This window comes from Amblyomma mixtum, chromosome 9 (assembly GCF_055824585.1).
Source record: "Amblyomma mixtum isolate Tamu chromosome 9, ASM5582458v1, whole genome shotgun sequence".
Lineage (NCBI taxonomy): Eukaryota > Metazoa > Arthropoda > Arachnida > Ixodida > Ixodidae > Amblyomma > Amblyomma mixtum.
In genome coordinates, this window is record NC_143020.1 from 59,296,452 (window position 1) to 59,314,173 (window position 17,722).

Genomic DNA, 17,722 nt, shown 5'->3' on the forward strand with positions numbered 1-17,722 from the left:
TTGTATAGATCACCAGCAACGAAACTTAGCGTCGGCGTTGACTAACAGGAGTGGGCCTGAAAATCCCAGACGGCGTCACCGTGGTATCAATAAAAAATAACGTTAGCAAATGAGTCCTGGGAAGCACTGCTTCTCAAACACGAATAAAAGAGGCAACTTGAAGTCATCCGTCTCGATCTAGCCACGGCTGTGATTCAGGAGATCCCGGTCGATGGCTGAGGGGGAGGACTTGGCTGGAGCTGAGATGCGACGGGCCCAACAAACATTAGTCGGCTGTCCCCGGGCGGCGGCCTCCGCCACGTGGGCCTAAAACTAGGGACCTCCATTTAGTGCTAGTAAAGACCAGTCCCTTACAAGGTGATCCAAGCATACCTCCTGTCCTTTTATAGTCTAATAAAAGTTTTCACCACCACCACCCTCGGGTCCCTTTCAAACTTTTGATGGCTGCTAAAGAATGTTATTTCTCTTTTTCACTACTTGAGAAAATGGAGGAAATTGACCCCAGGACATTCAGCTTCGGGGACGAGCACGAAACCCTTATGGCAGAAAATCGCGCTGCTGGATATAGTATATTGGGGAACCAAGATTATGCGTTGCCTTACGACTGCAAGTGAATGGGTAGCGCATTCATTATAAATGAAGAGAAAAATTAAAAAGAGATAAAAATAAAGCACACATTGCTTTTGAATTTAAAGGAAATCAGTAGTCTGAATTTCCCTCCGTGAATTTTATGTGCAGGTTGTGTATTTATTATCCATCACAGGCCCAGAAAAAAAGTCTGCGTGCCAAATGATGGGCTACGCACAAACTATGGACCCAGGCAGCCATTTTTGGAAGGATCTATCTGAATTTTTCCAGCGAAGAAGGGCATTTAAACTCCAACCTGCGTTCTTGCAGCCTCAGTAAGTCCCGCAGAAGTTACGATGTTCCAGACGCAGAAAGTTGCATACCTGTACCGTCATAACAAATTAACTCTCTACAGCGTAGACGTTATAATATTTCCAATATAGCTTGAATGATGACACGTTTCTAATGTGGCCAAGAAGAGGTGACGAGAGATATCTCATACTTTGAATTAACATCCATTAAAATAACAATTACAAATGACTAGTGGATGCTAGAAAGTAAACAAGAGTTAGGAGACGACCATAAAATGAAAAGAAAAACTAAATACTAAATACTAAATACTCCTCAGCTTCTAGATGCCTGATATCCAAAGTTTGCACACATCTAGAAACTCACAAATCCTTTCCAAAAAAAAAAAGGCTAGAAGGCGATCACTGAACACGATTTCAGACTATAAACACACGCGTGATCACTTCAAAATGTCCTATATGCATCAGTCTCTGTTATCTGCTCAGCGCATTAATCTCCACGCAGGCATCACCTTGTTCAGCCGTGTCCTTGCTGTGAGTGCATTGGAAAGCTGTGGCAAAGTCAGCGTTGCCCCTGATAAGTTCATTCACTAAAGGCCTAGCGTAAGCGCTGCTGCAACGGTAGTAGGCAAAGCGCGCGTAGAAGAATTGAGCCCTGGACATTCGGAAGAGGCTCCAGGCAGCCTGAACTGTGTACCACGCAGCTCTCGCAGGTCGGACGGCTTCATCGGGGGCTGTGCCTGCTGCCCCGACAATGGCGGCGATTTGCAGCCCTTCCTTGAGCGCGACTACTTCGTGCATGAATGCAAGGTATTGGGCGGACGATGTAGCCAGGACGCATTCCCTGCAATGGAAGATTTGTCAGCCATGATAAGAGAAAACAAAAATATGTTCGCCTCTTTTGGTGATTTTCAAGTATTACTCTGATATATGTTTCGTACATTCCAGAATACATGACAATACATTAGCGAAGGTTGTTCCAGCTACCACTAAGGCGTTCACACCCGAATCCCTCAAACATTCTTCCGTTTAGTATATTGCACTGTGTCTTGATGATTCTTCACTGTGCCGAAAAAATTTCGCGCGCTGCATTATGTGCAAAGATAGCATCAGGAGCACTGGCGGCTAATTATGTGTTTGTTTTTAATGTAAGTTTGTTTAGACATATCCTCTCGAAGAGGCTCCGGAAGAAAAACTGTCATGGGCAAACCAACAAAGCTTTGTGTAGGTTTTCAGTTGGTAATAATCAGTTTAACAACGTAACGACTAAAGATTTCAACGGGAGTATTTCTGGTCGACGTATTTAACGAGCAGCTACTCAAAAAGTACGTCTAAAGATAATGAAAGGATCATGCCGAGTACCCTCTTTCAGAGAAAATTTGCAACAATTCGACTGTTTTCTGGACCAGCAAGGTTTAAACAAGTGGAGGGCGCAATTCTGGCAGCCCAAAGTGGCAAAAGTGCTATCGAAATGAAGTTATTTGCACGACTAATTGAGACGAGCCTCGGAAAAAGCACGACGTATTATACGAAGAAGTGAAATCATTTCGTCAAACCCGGAGTCCACAGCATGGGCCGGTCTGCGTACAAGGCGCCATCGTTCGATACAGTGGATCGTACGATACAATAACAGCAAACATTAAGGGCGTCCTGTCCTGCGGTCTTACGAGAAAGTATGCAGTCTATAGATTTCTGCAATTTCGCCCCATGCTACAGACGGTTCGTCGACAGCCTTTAAGCATTACCGCTTCATTGATGCTCCTCGCGAGCGGGTTTAATGAGCGCTGTGCTGGGCTATTTTACTTTTTCTGACATAATACTGAACAGCTACCGTAAAAACAGGGGAGCTATACTTGTAGTATGTACCGTCTTTGTCAAAAGTAACCAGGCTGCATGGTTTAATTCTAGATTCTATAGTGGAGCCCTTGTGGCTTTCCTAAAGATAAAAAAGGTGTTGGAAGGTAAGAAGAACCCCAGTCCTTACCTTTAACGACCATTTAAGCTTCAGGGAAGCTGTAGGATCTCCACTGTACGAGCTAGAAGCAAACCATGCAGCCTGGTTACTTTTGACAAAGACTGAACGTGCAGCAGACAGGCGATTTTTTTCAACATCTATATTCCTGTATAGCTTTTCACCGCGCACTAGTACGTTTAAGGGTGCAATAGTTCTCTCCAGGTCTCGCACAATGCGGGGGATGTGAAAAACTAAATCACTTACAGACCTCCTTTTTTGTGTCGTTGGATGAGGTATGTTTCGATGAAGTACTCATGCGTTCCTTCTATGTTTAAAGTCCCTTTCGTTGTATCCTGTGGCAATCGCGGATACGAGCACTGCTCATCTGATGCTGACGCTCATTTCGGCCTCAGCGCTGACCGGCCTCCCGCTTGGCGGACACTGCGCACGACAGGGTCTCCCATGCGAGGCGTCGACTTTCGCGGTGCCGTACGTGGCGCCGGTTGAGGGCTTCTCTTTTGGGCACAGCCGAAACGAAAATACACGTGGGGCGCTAGCACACATGCACGCTGAAACCACTTGCTTGTCTTATCTGTAACATCACAGCCTCACCCTAGCACAATATCATATCTCTAAGATCGGGCGCATGATGGCTCTAATGTAGCGTCTGATTTCGTTCCCACTATCTTTTTAAGCATGAAATGTTAAGCATGAAATGGTTTTAGCTCCCGCTGTGGGCAGTGTGGTGACGTCACGCCGAGACCGAGAGCCAACATCCGGGGACTGAATTCCACTCATCTGGGCACTCAAACGAGAACATCCGGGCACCGTACGAGATTTAACGAGACAAGACGAGAGCAAGAGGGGAGCTCCAGGCCGAGAAGGGTTTTTGGCTGAAGAACTGCTTCCGCGCCATCCCCAAGGATGGCGCTGCGGTACCACACTCACGCATGTAAAAGACCGGCCGCTTGGCATTCAGACGCGCTGCATATACATTCTTGTCAGGCCTGCGTCTCATCGTGTCCGCGTACGCTTCTGCATCGTCCTGTATTCCAATACCACCACCGTCGCAGCTGCTTGCTTAAGCCTAGCAATGGAGCCTGATGAAAGGTGAGGTGGGAAGCGTCTTGCGGAAAACGATCGCTTTGCGAGTGATACGCGAAACAGAAGACTGCTCGTCCCTGCCGACGACGACATGATTATGCGGCCGCTCCCGAAAGCGACAAGGCTGCCACGGTTCGCGGCTGCCTACCTAAGCCCGCACTATTGTAGGCGATCGCTTCGACGCAACAAGAAGAGTGTGGTGTGGTGTGTTGAACACTAGACCCATTTCAAGATTTTGACTAGTACCATCTACAACCAATGTGTTATGCCCGTGAACATTTTATGCTACTCTACTCTCGGCTATGGGAGAGGCAAATATTTTTTTTTTCTTAAGCTGCGCGGTGGTTTTCGCGACAAGTCGGGCTAAAGCTTCTCCGTCGCGTCAAGTGCGGCTCCCCAAGTCAGATTTCCTCTTTTGCTGTTGAATCCTGGCTGCCCGACTTTACTTTGTTCCAGACTATGTTAGGATGCCCTCTAGCTCGGACAACTCCCCAGCTGTGGCGGGGGCATGACATGCAGAATAGCTCAGGGTACGCTCAATAGTTCTCGCCGTAAAACAAACGCTTCTTGAGATACCCCCTGTTCGCAAGTAATGGGCCGAAGGCGTGCAAGATTTGATGCTACCGCCTACAGTTTTCCGGTGGTACTGACGCAGTGAAAGCGCTGTAGCGTTGAGAAACCACCGAAAACGTGAGCAGCAGCTAGTTCTACCCCTCTCTCACTTGGAATCAGACATGGGGTCAAAGCCCGCACAGGGTGTCACCGTTACTATCAGAAAGAAGTTTCACGTTTGTAACACATCGAACCACACGTATATTCCAGTTAGGTTTGGTGCACGCTGGTTAACAAAGCCAGGGCGTCTTTATTGCTGCGGTATGAACTACAGTGATTGAGAGTGAAATGTGAGCTCTTTAAGGTGCAATGGCAGTTTGCTCATGTGTAACGTGACTGCGACAAAGGTCATGTTACGCAGTAGATCCGGCGTCGGCGTTGTCGGCGTTGTGAGCAATAAATAGGGTTGCGTAAGGTGGCCGAGGCAGCCAACCCCGTAGACGCAGCCTAGGTGGGCTATGTATGCCACGTGACCCAGAGAGGTAATCATACCCTACCCATCGGACTGCGATCAAACTAACCATCCTGAGAGGTCCCAGCTAAATTAATGATTGATCGCGATAATTTGCATGGGTAGACAAACTTCGGTCGCACGACACTCACCGGTGTCAGCACCTCCCATCACAGGGAACTGGAAAATTCCTTAAGCTCGGCATCATTGCGCGAGGAGTGGTAAGAGGACTTCCATTGACGTATGAATGTAAAAAACTGGCAAATTCCTTAACCTCGGCATCATTGCGCAAGGAGTGGTAAGAAGACTTCCATTGAAGTATGAATGTAAAAATGAGAATAACCAATGACGTATATATGTGCACTAACTCACTAACGCTACATTGTAATATCAGTAAGGTGGAGCTTGAGTGTGCCCTCTTATTTTTCAGTTTCTTCTATGCACACACCTCGTGTGAAGCTTCATGTCGTTCAGTACATACTGCAGTTTTCTGAGGTACTCACCAGATATGTGTTACTCATGGAATACTGTAGGTAAATACACCATCTACTATTGTCTACAGAACGTAAATAAAGATGCGCGAAGACTCGAACTAATAAAGCAAAAACTTGCATGTTGTTGTCAGAATTTATCAGGACGCACACTTATGCTTCACGACGAGTGAGTGAAAGAGGCTATGCTTAGCGGTTACTTAAAAGTCTTAGCTGCTAATTCCGGAACGCTAATAATTTTCCTTCCATTAGATAAGTTTTGCAACCGAGACCAAGCTGTCCACGAGCGGTTTCCGAAAACCCATCCGTTCCTAATTAATCACCTCGTAAACGAAGTACTCTAACCTTTTTGGCGAGTACACCGTACAAGAAAACACCAAAGCTTCATCTCGCATCTGGGACAAATGCAAAAGAATGCGCAAGATCCTTGGCGAAAGACATTTTTCTGCCGCGCTTATTGTCATCAATTCACGTCGGAGTAATGCACATTACCTGTACGATTCGAGCGCCGTTATCGTTTCAGGTGACCAGTCGCCCCTCTCAACCAGGCTAATCCACAGCAGGGCTGCCATGCGACTCGACACCACTGCAGCGTCGGCGAGCAGTGGGTCAGAGGTGCCCGAACTCAGCCAGCCGTAGCCCAGCGACGACACGTACAGGGTGGTCTCGTTCACAAAGAACATGCGGTCCATGACTTTGGTCTGGGCGTCGTCTCTAAACCAGGGCACTCCTTGTCGCGCCTTTTCCTTGTTAGAGTCGAACTCAAACTTCAGCGCCGAGAACAAGTTCCGGGCGAAGTGTTGCGTGGACATGTGGGGTACGGCCGGCTTCTGGAAAATCAGTTCACCAGGAAGCATGAGCGAAAAGTTGCTCACGATGGCCCGGAAGTGTTGCGTGTCGTTCCCGGCGGCCACTAGCCGCTGGAGGGGGACGTAGTTATACAGCGCTTTTTGCGTGGCCTCGAAGACGTTGCGGAGCTGGCGGTCCTTAGCGGGAGTCGAGAGTGCCGCTACGTATGTGACGCGCCATAGCTGGGCGCTCTTGTAGACGTGTTTGTAGCAGACGTCTTCGCTACGCATTGTGGGTGAATTCAGAGGGACGTCCTGTTGAATGTAGCGCATGGCCTCCAGGGCGAGAAGCAGCACCACGTAGAATACTGACAGCGGCTGGTTCCTTGCGTCAGTTAGGAGACGAATGTCTTTGAGAAGGTCCGCTTTGGACACCGCCGCAACTGTATCGAAATATTCAAGGTCGATGAAGAACTCGAGGAATATTTCTTTGAACTGCGACGTTTCCAGATGTCCGAATGCGTCGCTAATCTCTGCCAAAGAGATGGATGAGTGTCTCCACCTGGCTGGAGGAAATTTATTCTCAAACTTGGCGATGTCCTCAGCGGTGTAGTTAGTGTGGAAGTGCCCATTAAGGATGGAGAGACTGACGGCATAGCACAACGCATCGCAAAACGCCTTATAGTGGACGGTCCGGAATCTTCTTCTGACGAACGTGAGCTGTGATCTTACTTCAATGGCTGTGGTCGCTATATCGAAAATAAACGTCAGGTGGTACTGGCGATCCGCCACAAGCACCAAACGAAGGAGGTCCGCGCCGCTCAATCGCCCGGTGACGTTGGCGATTTCCAGCATGCTAGCCACGGTGTCTCTGGTGCGCCTCTCGTGCTGCCATATCTCCCGGATGCACGATGTGTAAAGGGCATGGAGCGCTTCCGCAGCTTCACTGCTGTAGTTCTGGGTACCCTTGATGATGTTGGTGGTGACATCCCACTAGAAAAGAAGAAAATCCCGCAGGGGCAATGCGAAGTTTGAAATCGTTGATATTCTAAGTAAGGAAAAAAAAAAAGGTGTATTGCGCAGCAGAACATTCCCCGTCGGTTCGCGTTACAGACAGTAGCGCTGTTTCATTTGGTCTTTGCGCCGAAAGCAAAAGAAAAGCGGTATTTCATTTTGTTAATCATTCAACTAAAGGAAGCTCAGCGAAGTCAACAGCAACGCCGCAAAACTACCTTAGGTGTCTATTTTATTCGAAGCGGTGCACTAAAATGGGATGGGCTCTCGGATTATTGATCCATGCAGTGACACAATTTGCGCGTCGACACTTGGCTGTTCAATGCGGAACCTATCGTGCCTGGATATTTTTATGAGTAGTACCGCAAGAGAAAACTAGAAAACAAGAGAGTTTTTGAAGAGAAAACTAGGCATAGGTAAAAACTAGATGCAGGCGATAACAGACAAAGAGGGAAATGTCATGAGCAATATGGTAAGATAGTTAAAGTAGCCAAAGAGTTTTGCACAAATCTATACAGTAGGGATTGGAATCAGAATGTTACAGACAGGCAGTAGAGCACAGCAATGGGACATCCCGCCAGTAATGAAGGAGGAAGTAAAGAAAGCCTTAGGAGCAATGCCAAAGGGGAAAGCAGCTGGTGAGGATCAGATAACAGCAGATTTGTTGAAGGATGGAGGAGAGATTGTGCTGAAAAAACTAGGCACCCTGTATGCGCAATGCCGTGTGACCTCTGGTGTACCTAAAGCTTAGAAAAACGCTAACATTATCTTAATTCATAAAAAAGGAGACGTCAAAGACTTGAAGGATTAAAGACCGATCAGCTTGTTGTCTGCTGCCTACAAGGTATTTACTAAGGTAATCGCTAATAGGGTCAGGACAACCTTAGGCTGCAATGAGCCAAGCGATCAGGCAGGCTTTCATAAAGGATACTCGACAAGAGACCATATTCACACTATCAATCAGGTGATAGAAAAATGAGCAGAACATAACCAGCCCCTATATTTAACGTTCATTGATTAGGAGAAAGCGTTCGATTCAGTAGAAACCTCAGCAGCCATGCAGGCATTGCGGAATCAAGGTGTAGAAGAGTGTTGTGTGAAAATATTGGAAGATATTTATAATGATTGCACAGCTACCATAGTTCTCTATAAAGTGAGAAATACAATTCCAATAAGGATAGTGTCCGACAGAGAGGCATGGTCTCGCCTAGGCTATTCACTGCCTCTATACAGGAGGTATTCCGGGTATGATGATGATGATGATGACACCCCCCCTATCCCCCCCGCACCCCTCATGTGCTGCCTAATTGAAAATGTAGCCTAAACTGATTGGAGAGTGGGCGCCTGTAGTGATGCGTCTGCTGAGGTCATGAGACGCAAAACGGCTTGCTTATGCAGACTTTGGGTTCGGTGCATTGAAATAAGCGGAGAGCAGTTCTCTAACTAGGGGGCGTAACCATACCATTAGTGTGCCGGAGTCTGCCCGCTGATCACCATGAGAAAATGCGCCTACTCCCGACCAACTGTTCAGAAACAGCCTCATAAGTCGTTTCCGACACGAGATAAATAAGCAAAGAAAAAATTCGGGGTGGTGGTGAGAAACTTTAATATTCAAAGAGAGTTTGAGGGTAAAAAAAAAAACCCTGCTGCATGGTCGGTATCCTTAGTCCCGGACACCGCACGACGAGGCCCCGTCTCGCGCCTGCTTTACTAGAGCCCTTTGAGACTCCAGTGTGGAGCAGTTGAGGAGGGCAGTCTCCTATGCCTCTCGGGTGGGGGTGGGGGAAGGGGGAAGGTGAGGATTCTGAGTACATGCCCACACCATGTGAAAGATATCGCAGATCTCTCCACAGTGCGGGCAGCGCCCATCTGTGTTCGGATCGAAGTGTTTTGCTACGGCAGGACAGAGAAGAGTTCCTGTCTGCAGGCGCCGCAGAGTTCGCTCCTCCGCCTTACTCAGCCCCTTGGTAGGTGCCGTTTGGAGACGGTGGCTGTCGCAATAATAAATTAGGATTTCGCGGAACCGCAGAAGCGGTTTATGAGCTTCTGGGCCATGAGAGCTAGGATGAGGAGCCCGGTGTGTGAGCGCTCGGGCGGACGCATCAGCGGCCTCATTGCCTCGTAGACCCTGGTGGCCAGGAGCCCAGATCACTTTTGTGCGAGTTGGATCGGCGGGAGCGCGTCTTAAAATTTGGGAGGCAAGAGGTGATATTTCGCCTGCAAGATAATGTTCACAGGCCCGGCGAGAGTCTGTGATAACCGTTTTCGATTTTGGATCGGCGGCAGCGAGAGCTATTGCGACTTCCTGCTGCTTGTGTCGCTGATGCGTTGTTAAGATGTTAGCCTTCGCCTCTAAGAGTTAAACGCGACAGCGTCTTCAAACGCTTCCAGGGAGTCCATAGAACGCCATCGCCAATTCGGCTCTACGCCTTGCACGTCGGTAAATTGGTTTTTGAGGAAAATAAATGTATCTGTCTCGCATATCTCGGTGGACACCTGAGCCTCACCGTAAAGGGAAGCGAGGAACATGGGAGTTAACGAAGACACCGTATTCACTAGACGCGCCTTTGTTCATTCCAAACCATCCAGCTGGCATGGCAGAGTGGTTAGCATGCTCGTCTCGCACTCCGGAGACCGGATTTCGATTCCCCAACTCGACCAATTTCCTACTCGGTCTTATTTATTGATCTCGCCTGACCAGATGAGTTAATTAGGCTAATTGGGTAATTAAGCAATGAACTAAACTCAGTGCCACTTACTTGAAGCATCACTATACCATGCTTTTAATTGGTTGCATGGTTACTAGCCAAAGTACAACTGGCCCCGTTTAAATTTCGTGCACTGTGACGTCACGACCGTTTCGACCAATTGACAAGCGTGACATTTCTGTAGACAACAACTGCTTACAACGATGAGGCATTAAAGGCTTCCGCCTTAATATTGCCGCCAGGTGTCCCCAGGCGGCGCCGAAAGGACGAAGAAGTGAGGGACTCGCGTGCACTCGGAGCTGGTACTCCAATTCTCTGCTGCGGCCTGTGCCTAGCCCTTCTGTTTCCTGTTCTATTTGTGACATTTATGGTGTAATGCGCTGGGTAAATCACCCTAGAATATGTCGGACAGCCCTCCTAACACCGAGGACCCCAGACCTCTCCCTGTCGACACACCAGTGCATCGGGTCAGTCGCCGAAATCTAGGACTGTCCCCTGAGCATGGGCTATTGGAGACTACCGCGGCGCCTGGCCAGCTGCCTCCTGTGCTCAGGCCATTTGATTCAACCTCGGCGCCAGTCCCTCGACAAGTTGCGTAAGGCGGCGCGTATTAAACCATCCACAACCCGCGGCTGCCAAAGTCCTTTCACGGGCCTCAGCTGGAGGACGTGGAAAATTGGCTCCTCCAGTTTGAACGTGTCGCCGCATTCAACCAATGGGATGACGCCGCCAAGCTGCGGAACGTTTTCTTCAGCTTGGAGGACGGTGCTCGTACGTGGTACGAGAACGTTTATTTTACTTTTCTTATCCCCCAGTTTTTTTCTGTTTTTTGGCACTTTGTGTGTTCGGTGCATGAGTTGTGTGCCGTCTGCTGCCGGGCGCTGCCACTCAAGCCTTCTAAGGCTTTGGCAGGCCCGCATTTGTATTGGAATGAATAAATAAAAATATTATTATTATTATTAACCGTGAGGACACTCCTATATCTTGGCATGAGTTCGGACGTCAACTGCTCGCCGCGTGCATCAGCGCTGATCGTCGGGAGCGAGCTGAGCGCGCCCTGCAGTCCCGTATGGAAATGTCCAACGAAACGATTACGATGTACATCGAAGACATGACGCGTCTCTTCCGACGGGCTGACCCAGCCATGTCGGAAGCCAAGAAGCTGCGCCACCTAATGCGTGGTGTTAAAGAAGAACTTTTCGCCGGCCTCGTGCGCAGGCCCCCAAGCACTTTTGCCGAGTTTCTAGCAGAGGCTGTCACGATGGAGCAGGTCCTTCGGCAGCGTTCCACCGCGTACGACCGCCCAGTCCTTGCTGCTTCTGTTACGGAGTCGCTACCGGCGTTAAACAGCAATACCGACTTCCCGCGTAACATGATCCGCGCTGTCGTCCCTGAAGAGCTAGCGAAGATATGTGGTACGTCGCAGCCAACGGCCAGCTCCCTTATGGGCGTTATCCGTGAAGAGGTGCAGCAAGCTATCAGGCCTCCGTTATTACGCGGCGAACCACAGCCCATCCAGACCGACTACTACCGCCCGACGTACGCTGAAGCTCTGCGGCGCCCTGCCCCAAATCCAGCCGCATTTCCACAGCCCGTCCAGACAGACTACTGCCGCCGGACATATGCTGATTCTCTACGACGTCCTGCCCCAAGTCCGGCGGCATTTGTTCAAACCCCATACGACATCCTGCTACCCTCCGTGCAGCCAGTGCAGCACATCCCGAGTGGTTATCGACGATCCCTGCGCAGAGCAGACGTGTGGCGTGGCCCTGACCGGCGGCGTTTGTGTTTCCATTGCGGGGAGCCCGGTCACCTGTTCCGCCGGTGCCCATATCGAGAGCTTGGCCTGCAGGGTTTTTCCTCAGATGCGCCACGACCCGGATTTGGCCAAAGGCCCCCTGAGATTGAGGAGTACGTGACCCAGCAATTCTGTGGTCCACGGCGCACCGTCAGTCCCGATCGCCGTCACTTCGCCGATCATCATTTTCACGGAATCCGCAGAACTTCTCGCGGCAGACGGCTGCCCGCTCGCCCAACCCTCGCCGGGAAAACTGAAGACAGCGACCTCCGGGGGCGTGGTCGCTGGATATCGACGCTGTAAAGACCCCCTGATGCCGCCGACATCCGATGGTAGAGCTCTGACGACGCCCACGACAGTGGGTGAAGTAAAGGACCGATTCTCACTGGACATACCCGTGCTTCTCGACGGTCACAGCATTAGCGCGTTGGTTGACACAGGAGCGGAATATTCAATTATTAGCGGCAAATTGGCAGCGCTTCTCTAGAAAGTAACGACTCCCTGCTCTGGCATGCAGATCCGGACGGCGGGGGCCATATCATTACTCCGCTTGGATGCACGGCTAGGGTCCAGATCACCGATTCGACGTTCATAGTGAGCTGCCTGGTGCTCAGCGACTGTTCTCGTGACCTGATTTTGGGCGTAAATTTTCTCCGTGAGAATGGTGCCATTATCGACCTGCGGAACAGAAGCGTTACGTTTTCTACAGCGAAAGCCGACGACACCTCCGATGTTCGTCAACGCAGCTCCGCCCTTCGTATTTCCACTGAGAGTGTTTTGATCCCGCCGCGCGCCAGTGGTTTTGCAAGCGTTGAATGCGATGATAGGCTACGTGATGGACCTGCAGTCGCCGATGGCAATTTTTCCTTGCTGCTAACACACGGAATTTGCTCGGCCCGAAGCCTCGTCCACCTCCATAACGGTCGCTCGGAGCTCCTGATTACCAATTTTACGAACGAACCTCGTCGCCTTTCCCGACCTACTGTCATCGCGTGGGCCGAACAATTGGCAGATGTTACTGAGTGCTTTGCGTCCGAGGCCATGGTACAACCGGACACGTCCCTGGATCGCATCGATATTAGCTCCGGGCTATCCGCGACTTAACAGTGTGACCTACGCGCCCTACTGCTCCAATACAAAATCTGCTTCGCATCATCCTCGAAAGTGCGGCAAACGGCGGTCACAAAGCACCGAATCATCACTTCCAATGATGCTCGCCCCATACGACAGCAGACGTACCGCATTTCCCCGAAGGAACGCGACGCCATCCAAACGCAGGTGAAGGAGATGCTTACAGACGGCATAATTCAGCGTTCTAAAAGCCCGTAGTCGTCGCCTGTTGTTCTGGTAAAGAAGAAGGATGGGACTTTGCGCTTTTGCGTTGATTACCGTAAGCTGAACTCCACAACGAAAAAGGACGTCTACCCGCTGCCTCGCATCGACGACTCACTCGACAGACTTCGCCGCGCCAAGTATTTTTCATCGATCGACCTTTAGAGCGGATATTGGCAGATTGAGGTTGATGAACGTGACCGCGCAAAAACTGCCTTTATCACACCCGACAGCCTATATGAATTTAAGGTGTTGCTCTTCGGCCTTTGCGCAGCGCCTGCGACGTTTCAGCGCATGATGGGCACTGTCCTGGCCGGCCTAAAATGGCAAACCTGTTTAGTTTATCTAGACGACGTGGTGGTGTTTTCAGAAACCTTCGACCGAAACCTTGAACGCCTGCGGACCGTGCTGGATGCCCTGCGGTTGGCCGACTTGACACTTAAACCCGAGAAGTGCCACTTTGGCTACAAATAGCTCAAGTTTCTTGGCCATGTTGTGAGCGCCGATGGTGTAAGACTCGACCCCGAGAAAACTGCCGCCGTAACCGAGTTTCCCCGTCCTACTACACAGAAAGCGCTCAAGCGCTTCTTGGGTTTGTGCGCCTACAACCGCCGTTTAATCGCAGAGTTCTCCAAGATCGCTGAACCCTTGACCCGCTTAACGCGTGAAGATACACCGTTCGTCTGGACTAGCGTGCAACAGGCTGCTTTCACAGAGCTGCGACGAGGGCTGCACACTACCCCTGTGCTTGTTCACTTTGATGAGGAGGCTGCTACCGAGAGACACACCGACGCTAGCAATGTTGGGCTTGGTTCCGTCCTCGTTCAGCATCAAGAAGGTGTGGAACGTGTGATCGCGTATGCGAGTCGCACACTCTCGCGCACCGAAATCAACTGTTCCACCTCAGTAAAGGAGTGCCTCGCCGTCGTCTGGGGCACGATGAAATTTCGGCCTTATATCTACGGTCGCCATTTCAAAGTCGTCACAGACCACCATTCCTTGTGCTGACTGACGAATCTCCGGGACCCATCAGGCCGCCTAGCACGCTGGAGCCTCCGCCTTTAGGAATTTCATTATACAATTGTGTATAAGTCCGGACGTAAACACGAAGATGCCGACATGCTCTCGCGCGCACCCGTCGAGCAAGCTGATGACAGCACGAGGACGACAATCGTTTCCTAGGTGTGATCAGCAGTTCAGACTTCGTGGCAAGGAAGCGTGCTGACGCTGACCTGCGGTCTCTCATGGACCACATAGAGTGCCATGCTTCTAACGTACCTCGACACTTTTCCTGCCACCGGTCCTCTTTTTGCATTCGCAATGGCGTACTCTACAAGAAAAACTCACGTAACGGTGACCGGACCTACCTCCTAGTCGTGCCATCAGACTTCTGCGACGACATCCTTTCCGCGTGTAATGACGAGCCCACCTCTGGCCACTTGGGATTTGCACGCACGCTCGCTCGAGTTAGTCAGGCCTATTATTGGCCTAAACTTGCAGCGACCATCCACCGCTACGTCAGAGGTTGCCGTGAGTGCCAGCGTCGTAAGTCGCCACCGCTAAAGCCTGCAGGTTTGCTCCATCCAATTGAACCACCTCGCACACCTTTTGACCAAGTCGGGATTGATCTTCTGGGCCCATTCCCTGTATCAGCATTTGTCAATAAGTAGATTATAGTTGCGATTGATTATTTGACGCGCTATGCGGAAACCAAGGCGGTGCCGCGCAGTACATCCTCGGAAATCGCGCATTTCTTCATACAGCACATCGTTTTACGACACGGTGCCCCGTCCTTCGTAATAACCGACAGAGGCACTGCGTTTACAGCACAGCTAATGCACGAGGTGTTCCAGCTGAGTCACACGACCCACCGCGAGACCACCGCGAGACCACCCGCATACCACCCGCAGTCAAACGGGCTCACGGAGCGCCTCAACAAAACCTTAGCGGACATGCTCGTTATGTACGTCGCCGTACAGCACAAGACCTGGGACGAGATCCTCCCATACGTGACGTTTGCCTATAACACGGTGCTTCAGGAAACCACTCGCTTTACGCCGTTTCGCCTCGTCTACGGGCGTGACGTACAGACAATGCTCGACGCCGTGCTTCCGTGCGCCCCTGACGACCTAGAGCTCACGTCGGACGCCGAGGTATTTACCCGGCACGCAGAGGAAGCCCGGCAACTGGCCCGTATGCCCATCCGACGGCAGCAGGCCACGGATGCACAACGCTACAACCAACGACATCGACACGTAGAGTACCACCCCGAGGACAAAGTGTGGGTATGGACCCCAGTACGTCGCCCTGGCCTGTCGGAGAAGCTCTCCAGCCGCTACTTTGGACCGTACGCAGTGCTGCGCCGTATCACGGATGTTATGTATGAAGTCCTCCCCGATGGTACTCTACCGAGTTCGCGCAGTCGACTTCAGCCTGAGGTCGTGCACGTACTGCGCATGAAGCCTTACTTTACGCAGTGACGGGCGTCGGCTCTTCCGCGTTTTCTTTTTATTTGTACCTGCAGCCGTTGAGCGGCATGTGACCGTTTGTTCATTTGCTTACTTCCTCCCGTTCGCTCAAAGTGCGCCCACATTTTTGCTTTCTTTTTTTTTGGGGGGGGGGGGGGGGGGGGATTATGCCGCCAGGTGTCCCCAGGCGGCGCCGAAAGGACGAAGAAGTGAGGGACTCGCGCGCTCTCGGAGCTGGGACTCTGCTTCTCTGCTGCCCTTGGCGCCAAGAACCCCCCACGCTGTACCACATAACGTGGGCATGCCAGAGGATAAGCGTGGTACCAGTGATAACAAACCCGAGTGCGGAGCAATGGGAGGGAGTGCTCTCCAGCGATCGTCGGGTCGACCAAGAAGGTCTGATTCGGCGAGCAAAACTGGCAGCAGCATCCAGCGGAGCCCTGGACTAAGGGCAACCGACCTTTGAGCAAGATGGACGAAGCCATCTCAAAACCGCCGAACACAATCCGAATCTAGAGCTAATAAAGTTTTCACTCACTCACTCTCTGCTGCGGCCTGTGCCTAGCCCTTGTTTCCTGTTCTATTGTGACAATTTTGTATTGTGTTCTTGCGTTAGACGAGAAATCTGCACACTGATGGTAAAAGCAAGCACCTTCCAGCTGTGTCGCGAGGAAACTGAATACACTGGGCGCTGTGAAGAGTGCTGCCACTAAGGAGCTGCAGGCTACAGGAAAAAGTCTTAATAACAGTCTCAAGCAGTCATGACTAACTAGACATGAGTGGTTAATGACTGACTAGTCATGACTACTGAATAACCAGCCATGACTATTCATGACATGTTATTGACCAGTTAATTACTAACCAGTCATGGCTAACTAGTCATTACAGCTAGGTTAATGAGTAGTTAGTCATGACTTGTGCCTAGTAATGACTCCTTACGACTTTCACTTCAGATGTAACGGACGGACGGACACAGTCATGGCTGCGAGTATGAGCTCTCAAAGGCTTTCTCCTTAATACAAGGAACAGACGCGAAGCACGTCTGCATGGGGAGCGCCCACGTAGAAGCATGCGCGACGCGGCAGGTGAGCTGTGTAAAGCAGGGACAATGAGACGATAAACGCGGGGACGCAGGCAATGATGCCACTGCAGCGCTACGAAGAAGCTGTGGCCTCCGCCACGGCGCATGCGTGTGTTTGAAGAATAACGCGGAGGAAGCGTCCGCATCATGTTACTGCCGGAGCAGCGGTGGGATTGCTGTACCAGAGCCAACGAAAATCTGAGCGCGATCTTTCAGGGGCCCCACCAAGCTCTTCCCGATGAAGCAAAAATGAGCCCCTCTTATTAACGGAGTCTGCACTCTTGCTCTGTGGTGCGAACTAAGTTCTCGCTTTCTTACCACTCTTGCCTGACGGCTAACCAGAAGACTGCTTCGTGCTAGTACCGTGGTGGTGGAGAACTGTTAATATCTTTTATAGTTCAGATAGTGGCTTTAGGGAGCATTCGAAGCCATTGAAAAAATAAATGCCAGTGAATAACACTGAGATAGTTTCTACTAACTTTGCCTTCGGTACTTTCTGAGAAACAGGCAATCGCAAATATATCTTCAGAGGTGTCATTTATAAATGCCTGAGGAAGGAAAGAAGCTCCACGCATGTAACTGTACCACTTATTGCCACTGGCGTCATAGAATAAATGGGAAAATTTTGGGGTGTGCCACGTCCTTGCAAAAGTGTACAGCCAGAAAATGACAACACAAAGAGAAAACATCAACCAGTCTAGCGTTTTAACCGCCCATCTCTTCACCTATTGCGTTGCCGTCTTTCACTGGCGCACCGCCGAGAAACCCATGAGGGTTTACTAATCGTAAAGCCTCCATGTTGATCGTGAAAGGAATGCTCACCACCATGTCGCTGACGACGTCTTGCTGGACGAAGTCTTGCTCGATGGCGTTCTTGCAGATGTACGCGAAGAAATCTGTGCAGGGCTCCTGTCTACTGTCGATGACGGCGAACAGTCTGGCTGCCTCTTTGGGACAGCAGAACGGAGTCACAGTGTGGCTTGCGTTATCCCGCTTGGCAGCCCAGTGACCGGCGAGCCAGGCCAGAGCTCCGACGGCCGCGACCA

General features: G+C 50.7%; 1 protein-coding gene and 1 pseudogene across 1 annotated transcript; one reads left to right on the forward strand and one right to left on the reverse strand.

Moving 5' to 3' along the window:
* Positions 1-1,349: 1,349 nt before the first annotated feature.
* LOC149329209 (uncharacterized) lies at positions 1,350-11,792 on the reverse strand. Its single transcript, XM_089559203.1, has 3 exons — positions 11,772-11,792; positions 5,980-7,268; positions 1,350-1,719 (listed from the first exon to the last, which is right to left on the reverse strand). The coding sequence occupies exons 1-3, from the start codon at positions 11,790-11,792 to the stop codon at positions 1,350-1,352; spliced, it is 1,680 nt and encodes a 559-aa protein (XP_089415329.1).
* Positions 11,793-12,108: 316 nt separating this feature from the next.
* Positions 12,109-12,899, forward strand: LOC149329210 (uncharacterized; annotated as a pseudogene).
* The last annotated feature ends 4,823 nt before the right edge of the window (positions 12,900-17,722 follow it).

What these genes read in the sequence shown, in the direction of transcription:
- LOC149329209 (XM_089559203.1), bottom strand. Translation starts at nt 11,792, where the DNA reads ATGGAAACACAAACGCCGCCG. An exon ending in TGGAAACACAAACGCCGCCG is followed by an intron (nt 7,269 to 11,771) that starts GTCAGGGCCACG and finishes CTTCTTTTCTAG; the next exon opens with TGGGATGTCACCACCAACAT. An exon ending in ACGGCGCTCGAATCGTACAG is followed by an intron (nt 1,720 to 5,979) that starts GTAATGTGCATT and finishes CTTCCATTGCAG; the next exon opens with GGAATGCGTCCTGGCTACAT.